General features: G+C 38.8%; 1 protein-coding gene across 2 annotated transcripts; it reads right to left on the bottom strand.

Annotated features, from left to right (window-relative positions):
- Positions 1 to 2,415: 2,415 nt before the first annotated feature.
- LOC103992195 (cell number regulator 10) lies at positions 2,416 to 3,439 on the bottom strand. 2 transcript variants are annotated; one of them, XM_065115393.1, is made up of 4 exons: positions 3,223 to 3,439; positions 3,067 to 3,138; positions 2,758 to 2,970; positions 2,416 to 2,683 (listed from the first exon to the last, which is right to left on the bottom strand). In XM_065115393.1, exons 1-4 carry the CDS (start codon positions 3,437 to 3,439, stop codon positions 2,634 to 2,636), a joined length of 552 nt encoding a protein of 183 aa, XP_064971465.1. In that variant the 3' UTR covers positions 2,416 to 2,633. The 2 variants fall into 2 exon arrangements, with proteins under 2 accessions (XP_064971465.1, XP_009410080.2); XM_009411805.3 differs by having other exon boundaries at positions 2,416 to 2,675.
- Between the last annotated feature and the right edge of the window lie 12,958 nt (positions 3,440 to 16,397).

Raw genomic sequence — 16,397 nt, 5'->3', positions numbered from 1 at the left:
TATCAATATAGAGGAGGAGGCCATACGATTCTTTCTTCAATGTCTTCGATGACAAAGCCATCATTTGTAAGACCAAAATCATCAGTGGTCAAAAGATTCATGGCATTAAGTTGTAGCAAAGGGGATACGGGAGCTTTGAGAATGCAAAGATCATCTGTATCGCTTAGAGGGGATATACACCGGAGCAGTGATTGCTAAAGCGATTGCTGTTACGATTTAACCAAAGCTACTAAAGACAATTTAGAATGAAAGTTACTAAGCTCAAAATACCTAATGTTAAAGCTCTCATTTAATCAGCAATCATCACCCCAATCATCAAATAAAAAGTAATAAGACAATTTAATCATCACCCCAATCATCAAAGCTGTTATGAACCCGACAGATCTCCTTTATCCTTAAAGATGATTTTTGAAGTTCACATACTCCGAAATGATAAAATCGTATGGATACATCTATCACCTAAAGCAGATAATTTCTCGTGAGCCTATGAGCCACACCAATGATCGATCGATCAAACTGTCCCTTATGCTTTTACAAGATTAAAAAAAAAATTCGATGTCATGATTAGATTTTTTATTCCAGTAAAAAAAAAAAAAAAAACTCGGTGTCATGATTTAATGTCAAAGGTATGGTCATGGAGTCTAGTATGATTGAGGTGGAATCAATGTCAAAGGTATGCTATTTTCGATTCCTTTTGGTCTTGTTCTTTCCCTTTGCCAATCAATAATTGATAGGTTAATGATCTCTCGTGACCCTTTTTAGAAGCTCATTGACTTCCCGTTTACAACTGCTAGGATACTTACTAATTCCATCTATTTTGACTCCAAACCTTAGTAACTAATTAGGTATTTGTCCCTCAGTTGAAATTTATGTGTCCTCGAGTTGAATCTAATTATCCAAGTTTGGACCTGACTTTGGCCTATACATTCCCTTCTAAATGCTCACAAAAGTGGATTGGACAAACTTACATGTTTAATATGATCCAAAAGGAAAAAACCTAAAGAGGTCCTGTCCTACGATGAACAACTCTTTGGAGGCTAGAATGCTCATGTTGATGATCAACGGTATGGATCTCATCACAATGGTGTATTTTATAATTCTATCCATGAGTTTCGAGATAATTTATCTAGAAAATAATTCAGTATTTACATTTTACCGTATAACGCCCCGTGGTTTAGAAATTATTATGATTTTCTTGTTTAAAATTTTAACTTTATTCCTTCTATTCTAATCAAATTTTTTTTCCAAAATTACTTGAATCCATTAAAATCCTCCTAAAATTGTAAGTATAAAAATTATAATTATCCTATTATTATTAAAAACTTTAATATAAGAATCAAAATCAAATATGATATATTAATATTTACATACATTCTGATACCATTCAAAAAAAAATTTATTTGACGTATGAACATACGATATACAAGAAGAACTATATTCATATATTTTTCCTCTTTCTATTCTTTACATATATAATCTTTGGTGTTTCATCCCGATGAAATCTTAATTTTTTTAGATGAAAACATAAGATTTATGATGATAATTAGAAGAGTCTCTACCATCAAGATTATCTCATAAAATATATATTTGTATTGATCGATAATCATAATCAAAATTTAGTAAGACTTATGATAATAATTAGGAGAATCTTTACCATCAAGATTATCTCATAAAAAATTAAGATTATTGATCAATAATCATAATCAAAATTTAGTAAGATTTATAATATATCTTATCTAATTAGACATATTAATAAAAATATCTTAGATAAATATATTAAAAAAATAACCGTAAAGTTTCCACTAATGCTGATGGCCTTATAAACCATAAAATAATGACCTTAGATTAAGATATTAAAGTCATAAAAATAATATTTCAAGGATAAGGTTGCATTCATCCTCCTTGATCTGTTCTTGATATGTTCTTGTCACTTCCTTTCATTTTCACCGAAGACTTTAGTTGTAGTAGGTTGATGGTATCGTGGGACCCACCAAGCCAATTGCCATGTATCTCTCTGTTGGACTTGAGCCACTTGCTTCGTTAGTCAAGTTGACTTTCGCAACAGAACAATACTTTCACCTACCCGAGCACGTCACTACTCGCGTCGCATACCCGTCTCGTGATGTGACCAGAAACGAGGCTTGCGACTGCTACTCCAATCAGAAGGAAGGTAGACGGACAGGCAAGCGTGGGTAGAATGAATGCATGTCGTTGCCACGTATGATTAAATATATCTACCTGTGTTTTCAATTTCATAAAACAATTAAAGGTCTATGGTGATGTATTTGCTAAATTGTAGCCATACAAAATGAAAATGAAGGCCTCGAAAAGATAAGATCAATATCCACGTAAAACCATCTTTTTTGTTCGAATATATGCATAGCACATACGCCCTTTAAACATTGTAGACAAGAATTGGATCCAAACAACAGTATCCTTTGTTCACCAATTATTCAAAGACAAGAACAACTCTAGAGCGAATGAATATATTACATTGCACCACATACAAGCGAAGAAAAAGGAGCAGATATTACGGTAGCTACTGTTACATGTGACATCACCGAAAGCATCACTCGTCCATTTCTCATGATCTCCTCAACGCATCATGCCTCCCTGCATCATTGGTGGCTGTGTCATTCCTCCTCCGGCCTCCCTTTCCACGTTAAGATGCCACCCTGCAATACTTAACGAGAAGAACCTTCATTATCATCTGCTGTAGAGAGAGAGAGAGAGAGAGAGAGAGAGAGAGAGAGAGACCGAGGGCCATGTTGAATCCACGGTTCTTGAGCTCTCTATACTCCTGGCACAGAGCGCAGGTTTCGCAGCAGAAGTGGACGCAGCAGTCGCAGCACGGGGAATCGGGCAAGTTGTAATAAGCCCTCATCTTCGTCCTGTAGAACCACGAGTATATGCACTGGCAGCCAGTCAACGCCATTATCAACGCGTACAGCGCTCCGCTCGCCCCGCACGCTGCATGTTTACATCGTCGATGCACACGTTACTCGGGCCGGTAAACCACCGTAAACTGCTGCTCGCGAGAAGACAAATTGAAGCTAAGGAACTTACAGGTTGTGCCTCTATCTACGATCTCCGCGACCCGGCCGAAAGTAACGCACGGGCACCAACAAGTCATGCAACCTGCGTCGATGGACAAAGACAAGAACAACGTTAGGCCATCTCAATCACGACGTCGATAAGGACGACGGCTACAGAAGAACCCACAGTTGCCGAAGTCATCCATGCAATCACATAGACCGGTGGACCACACCGGCTGGGTTTCAGCACCACCAAAGGCATTGTGAGCCATGGGAACGCCGGTCACCGGCGGTGCAGATGCCGGCCCACCAACCTTGGATGGATACATTTCTTCGGAGACAATGACAGATACAGAGATGATATCTGATGCAAGGAATGCAAGAAGCATCCCGTATATAAACATGCGAGTCCTGCTCGACTGGCTGTGCACGATCGAGCTATCCTATCACACCGAAAGTTCCTAATCGAATAAATTAGAAGGGCATACACGGTAAGGTCAGAGATGAACTGTTCAACAAAACGTAGAATATCACTGGTAGACTTCGTCTTCCGCATGATGACACGAAGAACAAGTAATTTAAGGAAACAAACCATGTGATTGAGAAGTGGGAACATATCCGATACAAACATCTCATCGACATTATCGCACACGTAGTTTTATTATTTTTGGCATTGCTTGAATCGCCCAAAGTCAGATTCAGAAGCTTAAGGATCACTCCGTGCCAGTTCGGAGGAAAGGTATTATAGTGGAAATATGATAGATATCTGGTAAACGCTACCTGCAGAGCTGAGTCTCATATACGTTTTGAGGAGGCTGCGTCGTCTCCTATGGGACAAAACCGTCCTAGATGACGAGAAAACGACGGCCGGAACAAGGAATTGACTCGGTCAAAGTCAAAAAACTGCTGTGAGCAATGGTACGACGCCATCTGCACATGCGTTGGAAATTTTGATTGCAGATGTCAGACGTGCCTCCACGAGATAACCTCAAAGTTGGCGATCCCGTGGACTTCCATTATTTGGGTACACATTTTGAGAGCATCATGTGATGCCTACCTTACTACTCTCATGTTTGGATTGAACTGGATTCTAAGAATAGGATATTTGTTTGTGTGTAGAGAGTTCGGTGTAAAAATTGATATATGTAAAAGCTATTCAGGTCACTTGTCAGTTGATGTATGTGAAAATAGATACGTGGCAAAAGCAACTAAAAGCATATACGTATAATGCTGTCTTTTACGTATGTAAAGTTGATATATGTAAATAATAATAATATTTTGGACGATTTGTTAGAAAAATTATTTTTTTTAATTTCTTAGAAAGATATCCTCATTTTCAGTTTTCTCATTTGGTACTCTTATTTTTCTCTACTATTCTAAATGTCCCTTGTCATAATCAATGCTCCATCGGGACCGTCTTCGTCCTATCGTTTTTGTTGCATCACTTCAATCTTGTTACCCTATCACTTTTACCTCTACCTCGATCTCTTTTTCTCTATAAGGTCTTGATACTTGATGTGATGATGGAGCCACATTAGTAGAGGATATAATAGGTCTACACTTTAGTACCAGATAGTGATAGTACTCTTGTGAATAACCGATATGATCAAGTGAGCAAAGGGCACACAAGCCAAACAGAATCCAATAATTATCCTATTATTTCATGGGATGTTAATACTACTAGTATGGTTCTCTAAGTTGGCATCATGAGGGTGGTCGACGTGGTGACAATCGAGACATGAAAGTACCAATAATAAGAGTAAAGTCAAATGTCACACCCATGCTTAAAAGCATTATAGTCGAAAGCAATGAAGTGGGAAGAGTTGGATGATGTGTTTAAGTTTGTGCTAAGCACGTAAGAGACAGTAGTGCAAGCATGATATGTTCGAATATAAGGGATGACAATGTTAAGGATGTAGTGGCATAGGTGAAAGTGACTACGACGACTTTGCTAAAGGGATGGAGGTGACAGGTGAAGCAATGAGATGAAGGTGACCGGATATTGGTGACAACAAAAGACATTAAGGATATTAATTAAAAATGAAGCACCAAATGAAAAAAATGATGGGAGGTATCATCTAACAAAAGAATATTATGATTGATCTTCCTAAAAGTAATCTGGTGCTTCACTGAATGAACTTATGATCGATCTTTCTAAAAGCCTAGGAAATTTTTACTTAAATTTAGGGCTTTGCAAAACACTTATGGGCTAAGATGATGATGCTATAAACTATATATAGTTAGAGCACAACTCATATATTCTTTTTCATGTCAAAATTTTCAGCTTTTTTTACCAAAACTAAACGTCTGTTGATTTGATTATATATTATGAATTTTTCATAAAATTTTCTAAAAAATAAGAGCTTCCTCAGCTGATTAATTGTAATAACATTAAAAGTGTCTTATTTAACTAATATTTATAGTTTCCTTGGAAATATCACTATATCATTTATAAAGTTTAACCAAAAAAATCTTCGTGATTCGTTGGGCTAACAACGATAACTTTCGTTAAAGCTCAAATTTGAGATTCCAATGGCATTACTGTTAGAAAATAAATAGATAAACAAGTTATAGAAAAAGTTAATTGTTATTAACATATCCCCTTCTTTTTATACAAATTGGAAGAAGTTGATTCAAATTTGAGCACAACTCATAATTGTTGCAGAATTCTTTCACTGCAGTTTCCTTGAGTACCGCTGCAGATTTTCACGGCCATTTCCCGGCGAACTGTAGTCGTGAGTATCACTACAGTTTTCGCGGCCATCTTCCGGCGAACTGTAGCCTCTACAATCTGCTGCAGCAAGCAACAATCCACAACAACTGCCGGTAGCTTTGGGCACTGTTGTAGATTGCCCAATCTGCTGCAGCAAGCAACAATCTATAGCAGCGGCCCCCGCTCCCTCATTCTCCACCTTGTGTGACTTGAGTATCACACAAGGTTCGCTACATTGCTTCTAAAAAAAAAAAAATGTCTTCGTTCACTTCTTCTGATGTTTCAGTTCCTGTAGGGACTCCCATTTCTTGTTCTTCTACAGGGCTTATCTCCATCAATGCTGCCACGCTGATCCCCTTTAAGTTATCAAAGGGTGGCAACTATGCGTCCTAGTGAGCTCAATTTTCTAATCTTTTATTTGGATACGACTTGTTAGGTTACATTGATGGCTCCTTCAGTTGTCCTTTGGCCATGCTCAACATCTCCGGAGATCCCAGTCCAGTACCCAATCTAGCTCACAAACTGTGGCTACGTCAAGATCGTCTCATCCTCCAAGCTATTCAAGTGTCAGTTGCTGGATCCGTTGCTCCCTTGATATCTTCATGTGTGACAGCTACCGATGCATGGTCTAAACTGCAAACCACCCTAGCAAATCATTCGCATACTCGCAAGCTCAGTCTTCTATCCAAGCTTATGGTGACAAAACAAGAGGGAAGTACTATCTCTGATTATCTACAACATATCAAGGTTATCATCGATGACTTGGCTTTGATAGGTCATTCCCTATGTGACGAAGAGGTTGTCATTCATACCCTCAATGGTCTCGACACCGACTACAAGGAATTGGCTGCTGCAATTCGGGCACGCGACTCGCCAGTCTCTTTTGAAGATCTCTATGATAAGCTGACTGACTATGAGATGTACTAGAAGCATGTAGACAAACTGCCTAGATCGACTGTCACAGCTCAAGTCAGTCACAAGTCTAAACGGAAGAGCACTCGGTACTCGCCGAACATCACCCAAGGTTTGGCTAATGCGCCTCTTGATTCTGTGAGTTTTATACAACACCCCTCCTATCCTCCTAGTCATCACTTCTCGCAAAGTGGCAACTCCAGCCATCATCCGTCTTAGCATCCTGCCCTACCGAGCCATCAAAGACGGGTCGTTTGCCAACTATGTGACAAAGTCGGCCACTCCGCTAAAGTTTGCCGGTCTCGTTCTCGCCTCCCTGCTCCGTCACACTGGCCTCAGGCAAATCTCCTGACTACTCCGACACCTAGCCAGTCCAACTGGATTGTCGACTCTGGTGCCTCTTATCACATCACCGCTGATCTTCAGAATTTGTCTCTTCACAATCCCTATGACGGCGATGAAGATATGATCATCGGTGATGGTAAAGGACTTCCTATAACTCATACTGGTTCCATAACGCTTAATTCTGACTCTACTACATTTACCCTCGATGATGTTTTATGCGCCCCTCATATTAAACGCAACTTCATTTCTGTTTCTCAATTTTGCAAACATAACAATACTTCCATTGAATTCTTTCCTGATTCATTTCTTGTTAAGGACTTGAGCATGGGGGCATCATTGGTCCAAGGCCCGAATAAAGACAACATTTACGAATGGCCGTCAGCCTCTCGAATAACCCAGCCCATTGTTCATTCTTCTGTTGTGGCTCCAGTTGCTGTGTGGCATCGTCGGCTTGGTGGTCCCTCGTCCTTTATTTAGCAGAAATTATTTTCTCGTCACTCTCTTCCTCTTTTTAAGTCCACTAATTCTATAATGCATTGTGATCCATGTCTTAGTAATAAGAGTCATCGGCAGCCTTTTGGCTCATCTTCCATTTCCTCCTCTAAACCTTTTGAAATTATATATATTGATGTTTAGGGTCCTGCTCCAATCTTATCTTTTGATAAGTTCCGATTTTATTTTATTTTTGTAGATCACTTTTCTAAGTACACATGGATATATCCTCTTTCCCATAAATCTGATGTTTCTCGCATTTTTTTCCACTTTCCAGAAGTTGGTCGAAAACTATTTTCAGTCTACCATTAAAACAGTTACTCTGATGGTGGCGGTGAATATCAAGTCTTGGCATCCCATCTCTCAGCTTGTGGCATTCAACACCTCAAGTCTCCCTCACATACTCCTCAACTAGTTGGTTCTACCGAACGCAAACATCGGCATATAGTAGAAACTGGACTCACACTTCTACATCAGGCTTCCATGCCTTCAACTTTTTGGACAGCAACCTTTCAAACCGTTGTCTAACTTATTAATCGAATGCCTACACCAGTCCTACAATACTAGTCCCCCTTTGACACACTATTTCACAAACCCCCTAACCTTCGTAAACTTCGAGTGTTCGATTGTTTATGTTATCCTTGGTTACGTCCCTATGTCTCTCATAAGTTAACATCCCGATCTACTCCTTGCGTCTTTATTGGTTACTCATTTGAACATAATGCTTTCCGCTGCCATAATCTCCACACTCACAAAATCTTCATATCACGTCACGTTGTCTTTGTTGAGTCTAACTTTCCTTTCCAAACCCTTCCATATCCTACCATACGGACCACTTCACTATCTCACTGGAGTATACCTTCCGACTAATCGGACGAGCCTCCCATGACTTCGTCTACTTCCTCCCCTCCTGATCCGCACTATATCACTCTAGTTCAACACTTGCCTGTTTCCTCTATTCCTACTCCACTCCACTCTTCCCCAATTGATGGAGCAATATGTTCCGAAACACAACCATTCTCTTTACCTCCTTCTCGCCCAAGTGCCCCTGACGTGTCTCCACTTGACCCGGCTTATGCCACAGATTCTCACCCAACATCACCTCTCAATCCTGTCGTCTCCAATCATCCTATAACCACTCACTCTAAGCATGGTATTTTTAAACCTCGTCAAGTACTTAACCTACAAGCTATTATGAATTCCTCATCCCTCAACGTTGAACCCACCACCTTCACTCAAGCCCAAAAATCTCCGCATTGGTGTACTTCCACGAGTGAGGAATATAATGCCCTCCTGCATAATTCAACGTGAGATCTCATTCCTTTCCATCCTTCACAAAACATCATCGGGTGTAAGTGGGTCTTTAGAATTAAGCGGAACCCAGATGGCTCTGTTGCCCGATATAAGGCACGCTTGGTCACCAAAGGGTTTCATCAACGACCTGGAATTGATTTTACTGAGACGTTTAGTCCTATTGTTAAACCCACTACAATCTGGCTTATCTTGAGTCTGGCTACCACTAAAGGCTGGCAATTATGATAATTGGATGTTAATAATATATTTCTACAGGGATCTCTAACCAAAGATGTTTTTATGCAACAACCCCCGGGTTTTACTCATCCTCAATATCCACAACATGTTTGCAAACTTCGGAAAGCCATTTATGGACTTCGTCAGGCTCCGAGAGCTTGGTACACTGAACTTAGCTTATTTTTTACTTCTGTCGGCTTTCTTAACTCCAAATCTAACACTTCATTGTTTTTGCGACATCATCATGGAAACACAATGTATATTCTAGTATATGTGGATGATATTATTGTCACAGGTAACAATCCCATCAACATCCAAGCGTTCATCAAACAGCTGGCAGCTTGATTCTCGCTTAAGGATCTCGGACCCTTGAGCTACTTTCTGGGCGTCGAAGCTACCTTCACATCTTCCAGTCTCCTTTTATCACAACGCAAGTACATTCAAGATTTATTATTAAAGACAAACATCCAGGATGCAAATGCAGTTACAACCCCCATCTCTACTAGTGGTTCTCTCAAATTATCGGATGGAAGTCCTGCTACGGAACCCACTCAATACCGCCAAGTTGTTGGCTCTTTACAATACTTAGCTCTCACGCATCCATACATCTCATTTGCTGTCAACAAATTATCACAGTTTATGCAGCAACCATCTACTCTACACTGGTCTGCGGTCAAGAGACTTCTACGATATCTTAAAGGGACCCTAAATCATGGACTTTTTTTTCGTAAACACTCTCCACTTCGTCTTCATGCCTCTGCCGATGCTGATTGGGCAGGTAACCTTGATGATAGAACATCCACATCGGGGTATATTATCTTCCTTGGTGCTCATCCAATCAGTTAGAGTTCTAAGAAGCAAAAGACAGTCGCCCGGTCTATAACTGAAGCTGAATACCGTGCCATTGCCGCTATCACTACAGAACTCAATTGGATCACGAATCTACTCCAGGAACTCAACATCGATTCCACCCCTACAATATATTGTGATAATATTGGAGCTACCTATCTGTGTGCTAATCCGGTATTTCACTCCCGCATGAAACATATTGCTATCGACTTCCACTTTGTACGCGATCAAGTTATCCGCCGTCAACTTCATGTTTCTCATATTCATATGACTGATCAATTGGCCGACTCATTTACAAAGCCTCTAGCTCGTAAACTTTTTGCATTACATCAGTCCAAGATTGACATCCTTAATAGGAGCACTATCATGCGGGGGCATGATAAGTAAATGAGATTTCCCTAACTGTTTAAGAAAATCTCTCTACTCTGTTGAGGGAAATCCTATCAAGCCCCATCATCTACTATCATGCCCTCGCAAGATGGCGCTCCTATCAAGGAGGCCAATCTTGGACTGATGTAATGCAAAAAATTTATGAGTTAGAGGCTTCGTGAATGAGTCGACCAATTGATCAGCCGTATGAACATGAGAAACATGAAGTTGATGGCGGACAACTTGATCGCGTTCAAAGTGGAAGTCGATAGCAATATGTTTCATGCGGGAGTGAAATACCGGATTAGCGCACAGATAGGTAGCTCCAATATTATCACAATATATTGTAGGGGTGGAATCGATGTTGAGTTCCTGGAGTAGATTCGTGATCCAATTGAGTTCTGCAATGGTAGCGGCAATGGCACGGTATTCAGCTTCAGTTGTAGACCAGGCGACTATCTTTTGCTTCTTAGAACTTCAACTGATTGGATGAGCACCAAGGAAGATAATATACCCCGATGTGGATGTTCTATCATCAAGGTTACCTGCCCAATCAGCATCGGCAAAGGCATGAAGATGAAGTGGAGAGTGTTTACGAAAAAAGAGTCTATGATTTAGGGTCCCTTTAAGATATCGCAGAAGTCTCTTGATTGTAGACCAGTGTAGAGTAGATGGTTGCTGCATAAGCTGTGATAATTTGTTGATAGCAAATAAGATGTCTGGACACGTGAGAGCTAAGTATTGTAAAGAGCCAACAACTTGGCGGTATTGAGTGGGTTCCGTAGCAGGACTTCCATTCGATAATTTGAGAGAACCACTAGTAGAGATGGGGGTTGTAACTGCATTTGCATCCTGCATGTTTGTCTTTAATAATAAATCTTGAATGTACTTGCGTTGTGATAAAAGGAGACCAGAAGATGTTGGGTGAGGATCTGTGGCACAAGTCGGGTCAAGTGGAGACATGTCAGGGGCACTTGGGCGAGAAGGAGGTAAAGAGGATGGTTGTGTTTCGGAACATATTGCCCCATCAATTGGGGAAGAGTGGAGTGGAGTAGGAACAGAGGAAACGGGCAAGTGTTGAACTGGAGTGATATAGTGTGGATCAGGAGGGGAGGAAGTAGACGAAGTCATGGGAGGCTCGCCCGATTGGTCGGAAGGTATACTCCAGTGAGATAGTGAAGTGGTCCGTACGGTAGGATATGGAAGGGTTTGGAAAGGAAAGTTAGACTCAACAAAGACAACGTGACGTGATATGAAGATTTTGTGAGTGTGGAGATTATAGCAACGGAAAGCATTATGTTCAAGTGAGTAACCAATAAAGACGCAAGGAGTAGATCGGGATGTTAACTTATGAGAGGCATAGGGATGTAACCAAGGATAACATAAACAACCGAACACTCAGAGTTTACGAAGGTTAGGGGGTTTATGAAATAGTGTGTCAAAGGAGGACTAGTATTGTAGGATTGGTGTAGGCATTCGATTAATAAGGTAGACAACAGTTTGAAATGCTGCTGTCCAAAAAGTTGAAGGTATGGAAGCCTGATGTAGAAGTGTGAGTCCAGTTTCTACTATATGCCGATGTTTGCGTTCAGTAGAACCAACTAGTTGAGGAGTATGTGGGGGAGACTTGAGGTGTTGAATACCACAAGCTGAGAGATGGGATGCTAGGGCTTGATATTCACCGCCACTATCAGAGTAGACCGTTTTAATGATAGACTGAAAATAGTTTTCGACCAACTTCTGGAAAGTGGAAAAAATGTGAGAAACGTCAGATTTATGGGAAAGAGGATATATCCATGTATACTTAGAAAAGTGATCTACAAAAATAACATAAAATCGGAACTTATCAAAAGATAAGATTGGAGCAGGACCCCAAACATCAGTATATATAATTTCAAAAGTTTCAGAGGAAGAAATGGAATATGAGCCAAAAGGCTGCCGATGACTCTTATTACTAAGACATGCATCACAATGCATCATAGAATTAGTGGACTTAAAAAGAGGAAGAGAGTGACGAGAAAATAATTTCTGCTGAATAAAGGACGAGGGACCAAGTCGACGATGCCACACATCAACTGGAGCCGAAACAGAAGAATGAATAGTGGGCGGGGTTATTCGAGAGGCTGACGGCCATTCGTAAATGTTGTCTTTATTCGGGCTTTGGACCAATGATGCCCCCGTGCTCAAGTCCTTAACAAGAAATGAATCAGGAAAGAATTCAATGGAAGTATTGTTATGTTTGTAAAATTGAGAAACAGAAATAAGATTGCGTTTAATATGAGGGGCGCATAAAATATCATCGAGGGTAAATATAGTAGAGTCAGAATTAAGCGTTGTGGAACCAGTATGAGTTATAGGAAATCCTTTACCATCATCGATGATGATATCTTCATCGTCGCCATAGGGATTGTAAAGAGACAAATTCTGAAGATCAGCGGTGATGTGATGAGAGGCATCAGAGTCGACAATCCAGTTGGACTAGCTAGGTGTCGGAGTAGTCAGGAGATTTGCCTGAGGCCAGTGTGATGGAGCAGGGAGGCGGGGACGAGACTATAACATCCCCCATTTTTTTGAAAATTTAGTAAAATATTTGTTTGTAAAAATAAGGATTATTTAATAATTATTTTATATTAAATAATATTATATTAAAGTTTATGGCTAAGGACCTAAGAGTAAATATTAAAATTTTGATATGATTTATAAAATATTCAGAATTGAGTAAATAAAAATAAAATAAAATAAAATAGAGGACATGTGTCATTAACAAGGATGAGCCACTTGCATTTATTCTAAAGTTGACACCTAAACCCCCATGCATGTTTGCCACCTCACTATTTTAGCATGAGCCAAACCTAAGTAATCTAATGCACCATTAAAAAGAAAGTTTGCAGCCAACGTTAGTTTGAGAAGAAGAAGAAGAGAAAAGAAGAAGAAGAAGAAGAAGAAGGAGAAGAAGAAGAAGAGGAAACTTTGTTTGAGGTTTTGCATCAACTCCCTATATTTGGGAATCAAACTCATCTAAGGCAAGTGTTCTAATCTCTTCCTACAGAATTCCTAATCTTTGTTTTGCTTTTAATTCTTCATAATTCAAAAGATTTCAGCTTAGTACCAAACCTTTCTTTCCTTTTGATACAAAGTCATTAATATGAAATTTTTTGGTAATCTGACTTCTATACATTGTTTTGGATCTACCTTTTAGCACTAAACTCTGATTTAGGCAAACCTAATCCATTTGAAAGTAGACTCAAATATCTTTATTTTGACACTGAGATTGAATGATTTGGAGTTTAAATGCCTACTAAGACTTCTGTTTCAATTAACCCTACAGATTCTGCAAAATAGGGACTGAAATTTCGGACCTTCTGTTACTAAATTGCTCATAACTCTCTAGAGAAAATTCTGAATTATACAAAGCTTAGTTCTTTGAAAACTAGATTCACATATCTTTCTTTTGACACCTAGTTGGAAATTTTGAAGTATGTTTGCCATCTGAAACATCTGTTTAAATTGATTCTATTAAGTCTACAAAACAGGGATGATCAATTCTGACCTTCCTTTACTCTATTTGTTGTAACTTCCTATTAAGGACTCAAAAAATTATAAATCTAAGTTCATCTAAAAATAAATTGATACAGCTTTCCAATGACACCTATTTTTAGTGATTTGGAGATGCTTGGTCACTCAAACAATTCAGAAAATATACCATTCAAATTCTATCATAATTGAAAACTTTGTTGGGTTTTGCATATTCAATTTTCATCCTATTGGAAATATGATTTCTACTAAATTCTTCTTCAATTGAGCTTTATATTAGTCCTTTGAAATTCTTATATTATTCATCGAAATTATTGTATATCTGAAATTTATTATGTAATGCTTTGTTTGCATTTCCTTGTTTGATAAAGGCACATGCATATCTTCGTTGTTCCGCATGTGCTTTCGATATATGTCAAAGTTATTGTTCATACTACCCTTTTGTACTCTGGTGTCTTGTCAGATATTGTGAACCTTTGCCAGTAATGGTAAAGGAAGTTATGCTTAGAGCCCGCGATTGCTCTGCCGGCCCCATTGACTTCACTCAGACGTGGGTGGATGGAGCTCCCAGATGTGGGAGACTTATGCTTGGTGGTCATCCAGAAATGGATGAATCACATTATGTATGTGGTCCCACAGCGCCCTCTATGTTTATTGATATGATATCCAAAGCTTTGTTTATGAGTTCATATTATGCTTTGGATAAAAATGGAATGCGTGCTACATCAAAAATGACATAAAAGCTTGTGTTTATTATTCGGTTCACTTGTTATACTTTGAAGTGTTTCGTTTGTCATTATCATGCCCCCAAACACTCTTACGCCTTTGATATGCGCCTATATGCTTCATTTGTCATTTGATACATGCCTAAATATTTCTTTTGCCAATGAAATGCTCCAATTTTCCCTTCTCCTATTGTTATGTCTAATGCTTGCTTTTGAATGAGGTAAACCTTTGTGATTTTATATCAAATGAGATAATTTCAAATGAACACTTGCATTTCTACTTTTGAATCTTGATACTAAGCCTGCTTGAATTTCTCCTATCGCCATGGATATGTTAGACGCTTGCAGAGCTCTTTATGCTCACCCCGTTGCTATATAATTTTTTCAGGGTAGCTTGTCATGCACTGAAAAGCTAGAATTGGGTTAAAGTAGTGAAAGGCTAGAAGATTTTTGAGCTAATCTTTGTTCGATGATAAGTTTTTCTTGTATAGTATACTTTACTTCTGATGTAATGTTAAGGAATCTGTTGATTCTTATGTGTTGTAAAAGTTTAATGGACCGCTCATGTGTAAGGAATGATAAGTTTAAGTTGTATAAGGATAAGAACTCATGGTAAATAATTATCTTTTTTGTGATTGTATATATTTCTATGATTATGGATTTGTGTTGTGGTTGATGTTTAGTTGAGTTGCCTTTAGATTTTGTGAATCTTTGAGTGAAGTGGATTATGATTTATGTAACGTACAAAATTATGAATTATGAAAATTGATTTTGAATGATTCTTAGTATTCTCAAATTGTTAGATTGGCTCCTGGATTGAATTGATGATGAATTATAATATTATTGATTTTAGACAGGGTCACACCTCCTAAATGTGATAATTCAAGGGGGGGGGGGGGGGGGCGTGACAGAGTTGGTATCAGAGCATGGTTTGAGGATCACTGAAATATTTGATATGTTGACGTGCAAAATATATTGAGGTCTAATGAACCATAGTGATCGGTAGAAATTTTCTTTGATGCATTTTAGGAATCTAGAATGACGAGGACATTTACTCCTCCTACTTCATCTGCTTTTGATTAACTAAGTGCGATAAAAGGGTTGATCGAGGATATTAAATCAGAGTAGCACAGTAGAAGTGTGGTGAACCTAATACATTGGTAGCAGAAAAATAGATGATGTGATTGGAGAAGATGTTTGATGCATGAAATTGTTCTGATGATCAAAAGAATTTCTGGAGATCAAGGACAAGAATAGAAAGGATAAGTTTTCCAAAAAAAAAAAAAAAAGATCTTGAGGAATCGGGTTATCCCTCTAGTTAAAGTGATATGGAGATATCATTCTAGAGAGAAAACAACTTGGGAGCTTGAGGAAGAAATGATAAAAAGCATATCCTCATCGTTTCGTCGAATGAGGTATGATAAATTTAGAGGACTAAATTTTTCTTTAAGAGCATGGTTTGAGGATCACTGAAATATTTGATATGTTGACGTGCAAAATATATTGAGGTCTAATGAACCATAGTGATCGGTAGAAATTTTCTTTGATGCATTTTAGGAATCTAGAATGACGAGGACATTTACTCCTCCTACTTCATCTGCTTTTGATTAACTAAGTGCGATAAAAGGGTTGATCGAGGATATTAAATCAGAGTAGCACAGTAGAAGTGTGGTGAACCTAATACATTGGTAGCAGAAAAATAGATGATGTGATTGGAGAAGATGTTTGATGCATGAAATTGTTCTGATGATCAAAAGAATTTCTGGAGATCAAGGACAAGAATAGAAAGGATAAGTTTTCCAAAAAAAAAAAAAAAAGATCTTGAGGAATCGGGTTATCCCTCTAGTTAAAGTGATATGGAGATATCATTCTAGAGAGAAAACAACTTGGGAG

Source organism: Musa acuminata, chromosome BXJ2-7, assembly GCF_036884655.1.
Source record: "Musa acuminata AAA Group cultivar baxijiao chromosome BXJ2-7, Cavendish_Baxijiao_AAA, whole genome shotgun sequence".
Classification (NCBI taxonomy): Eukaryota; Viridiplantae; Streptophyta; class Magnoliopsida; order Zingiberales; family Musaceae; genus Musa; species Musa acuminata.
Note: the sequence above shows the minus strand (reverse complement) of the source record. Positions and strands in the feature narration are given on the sequence as shown.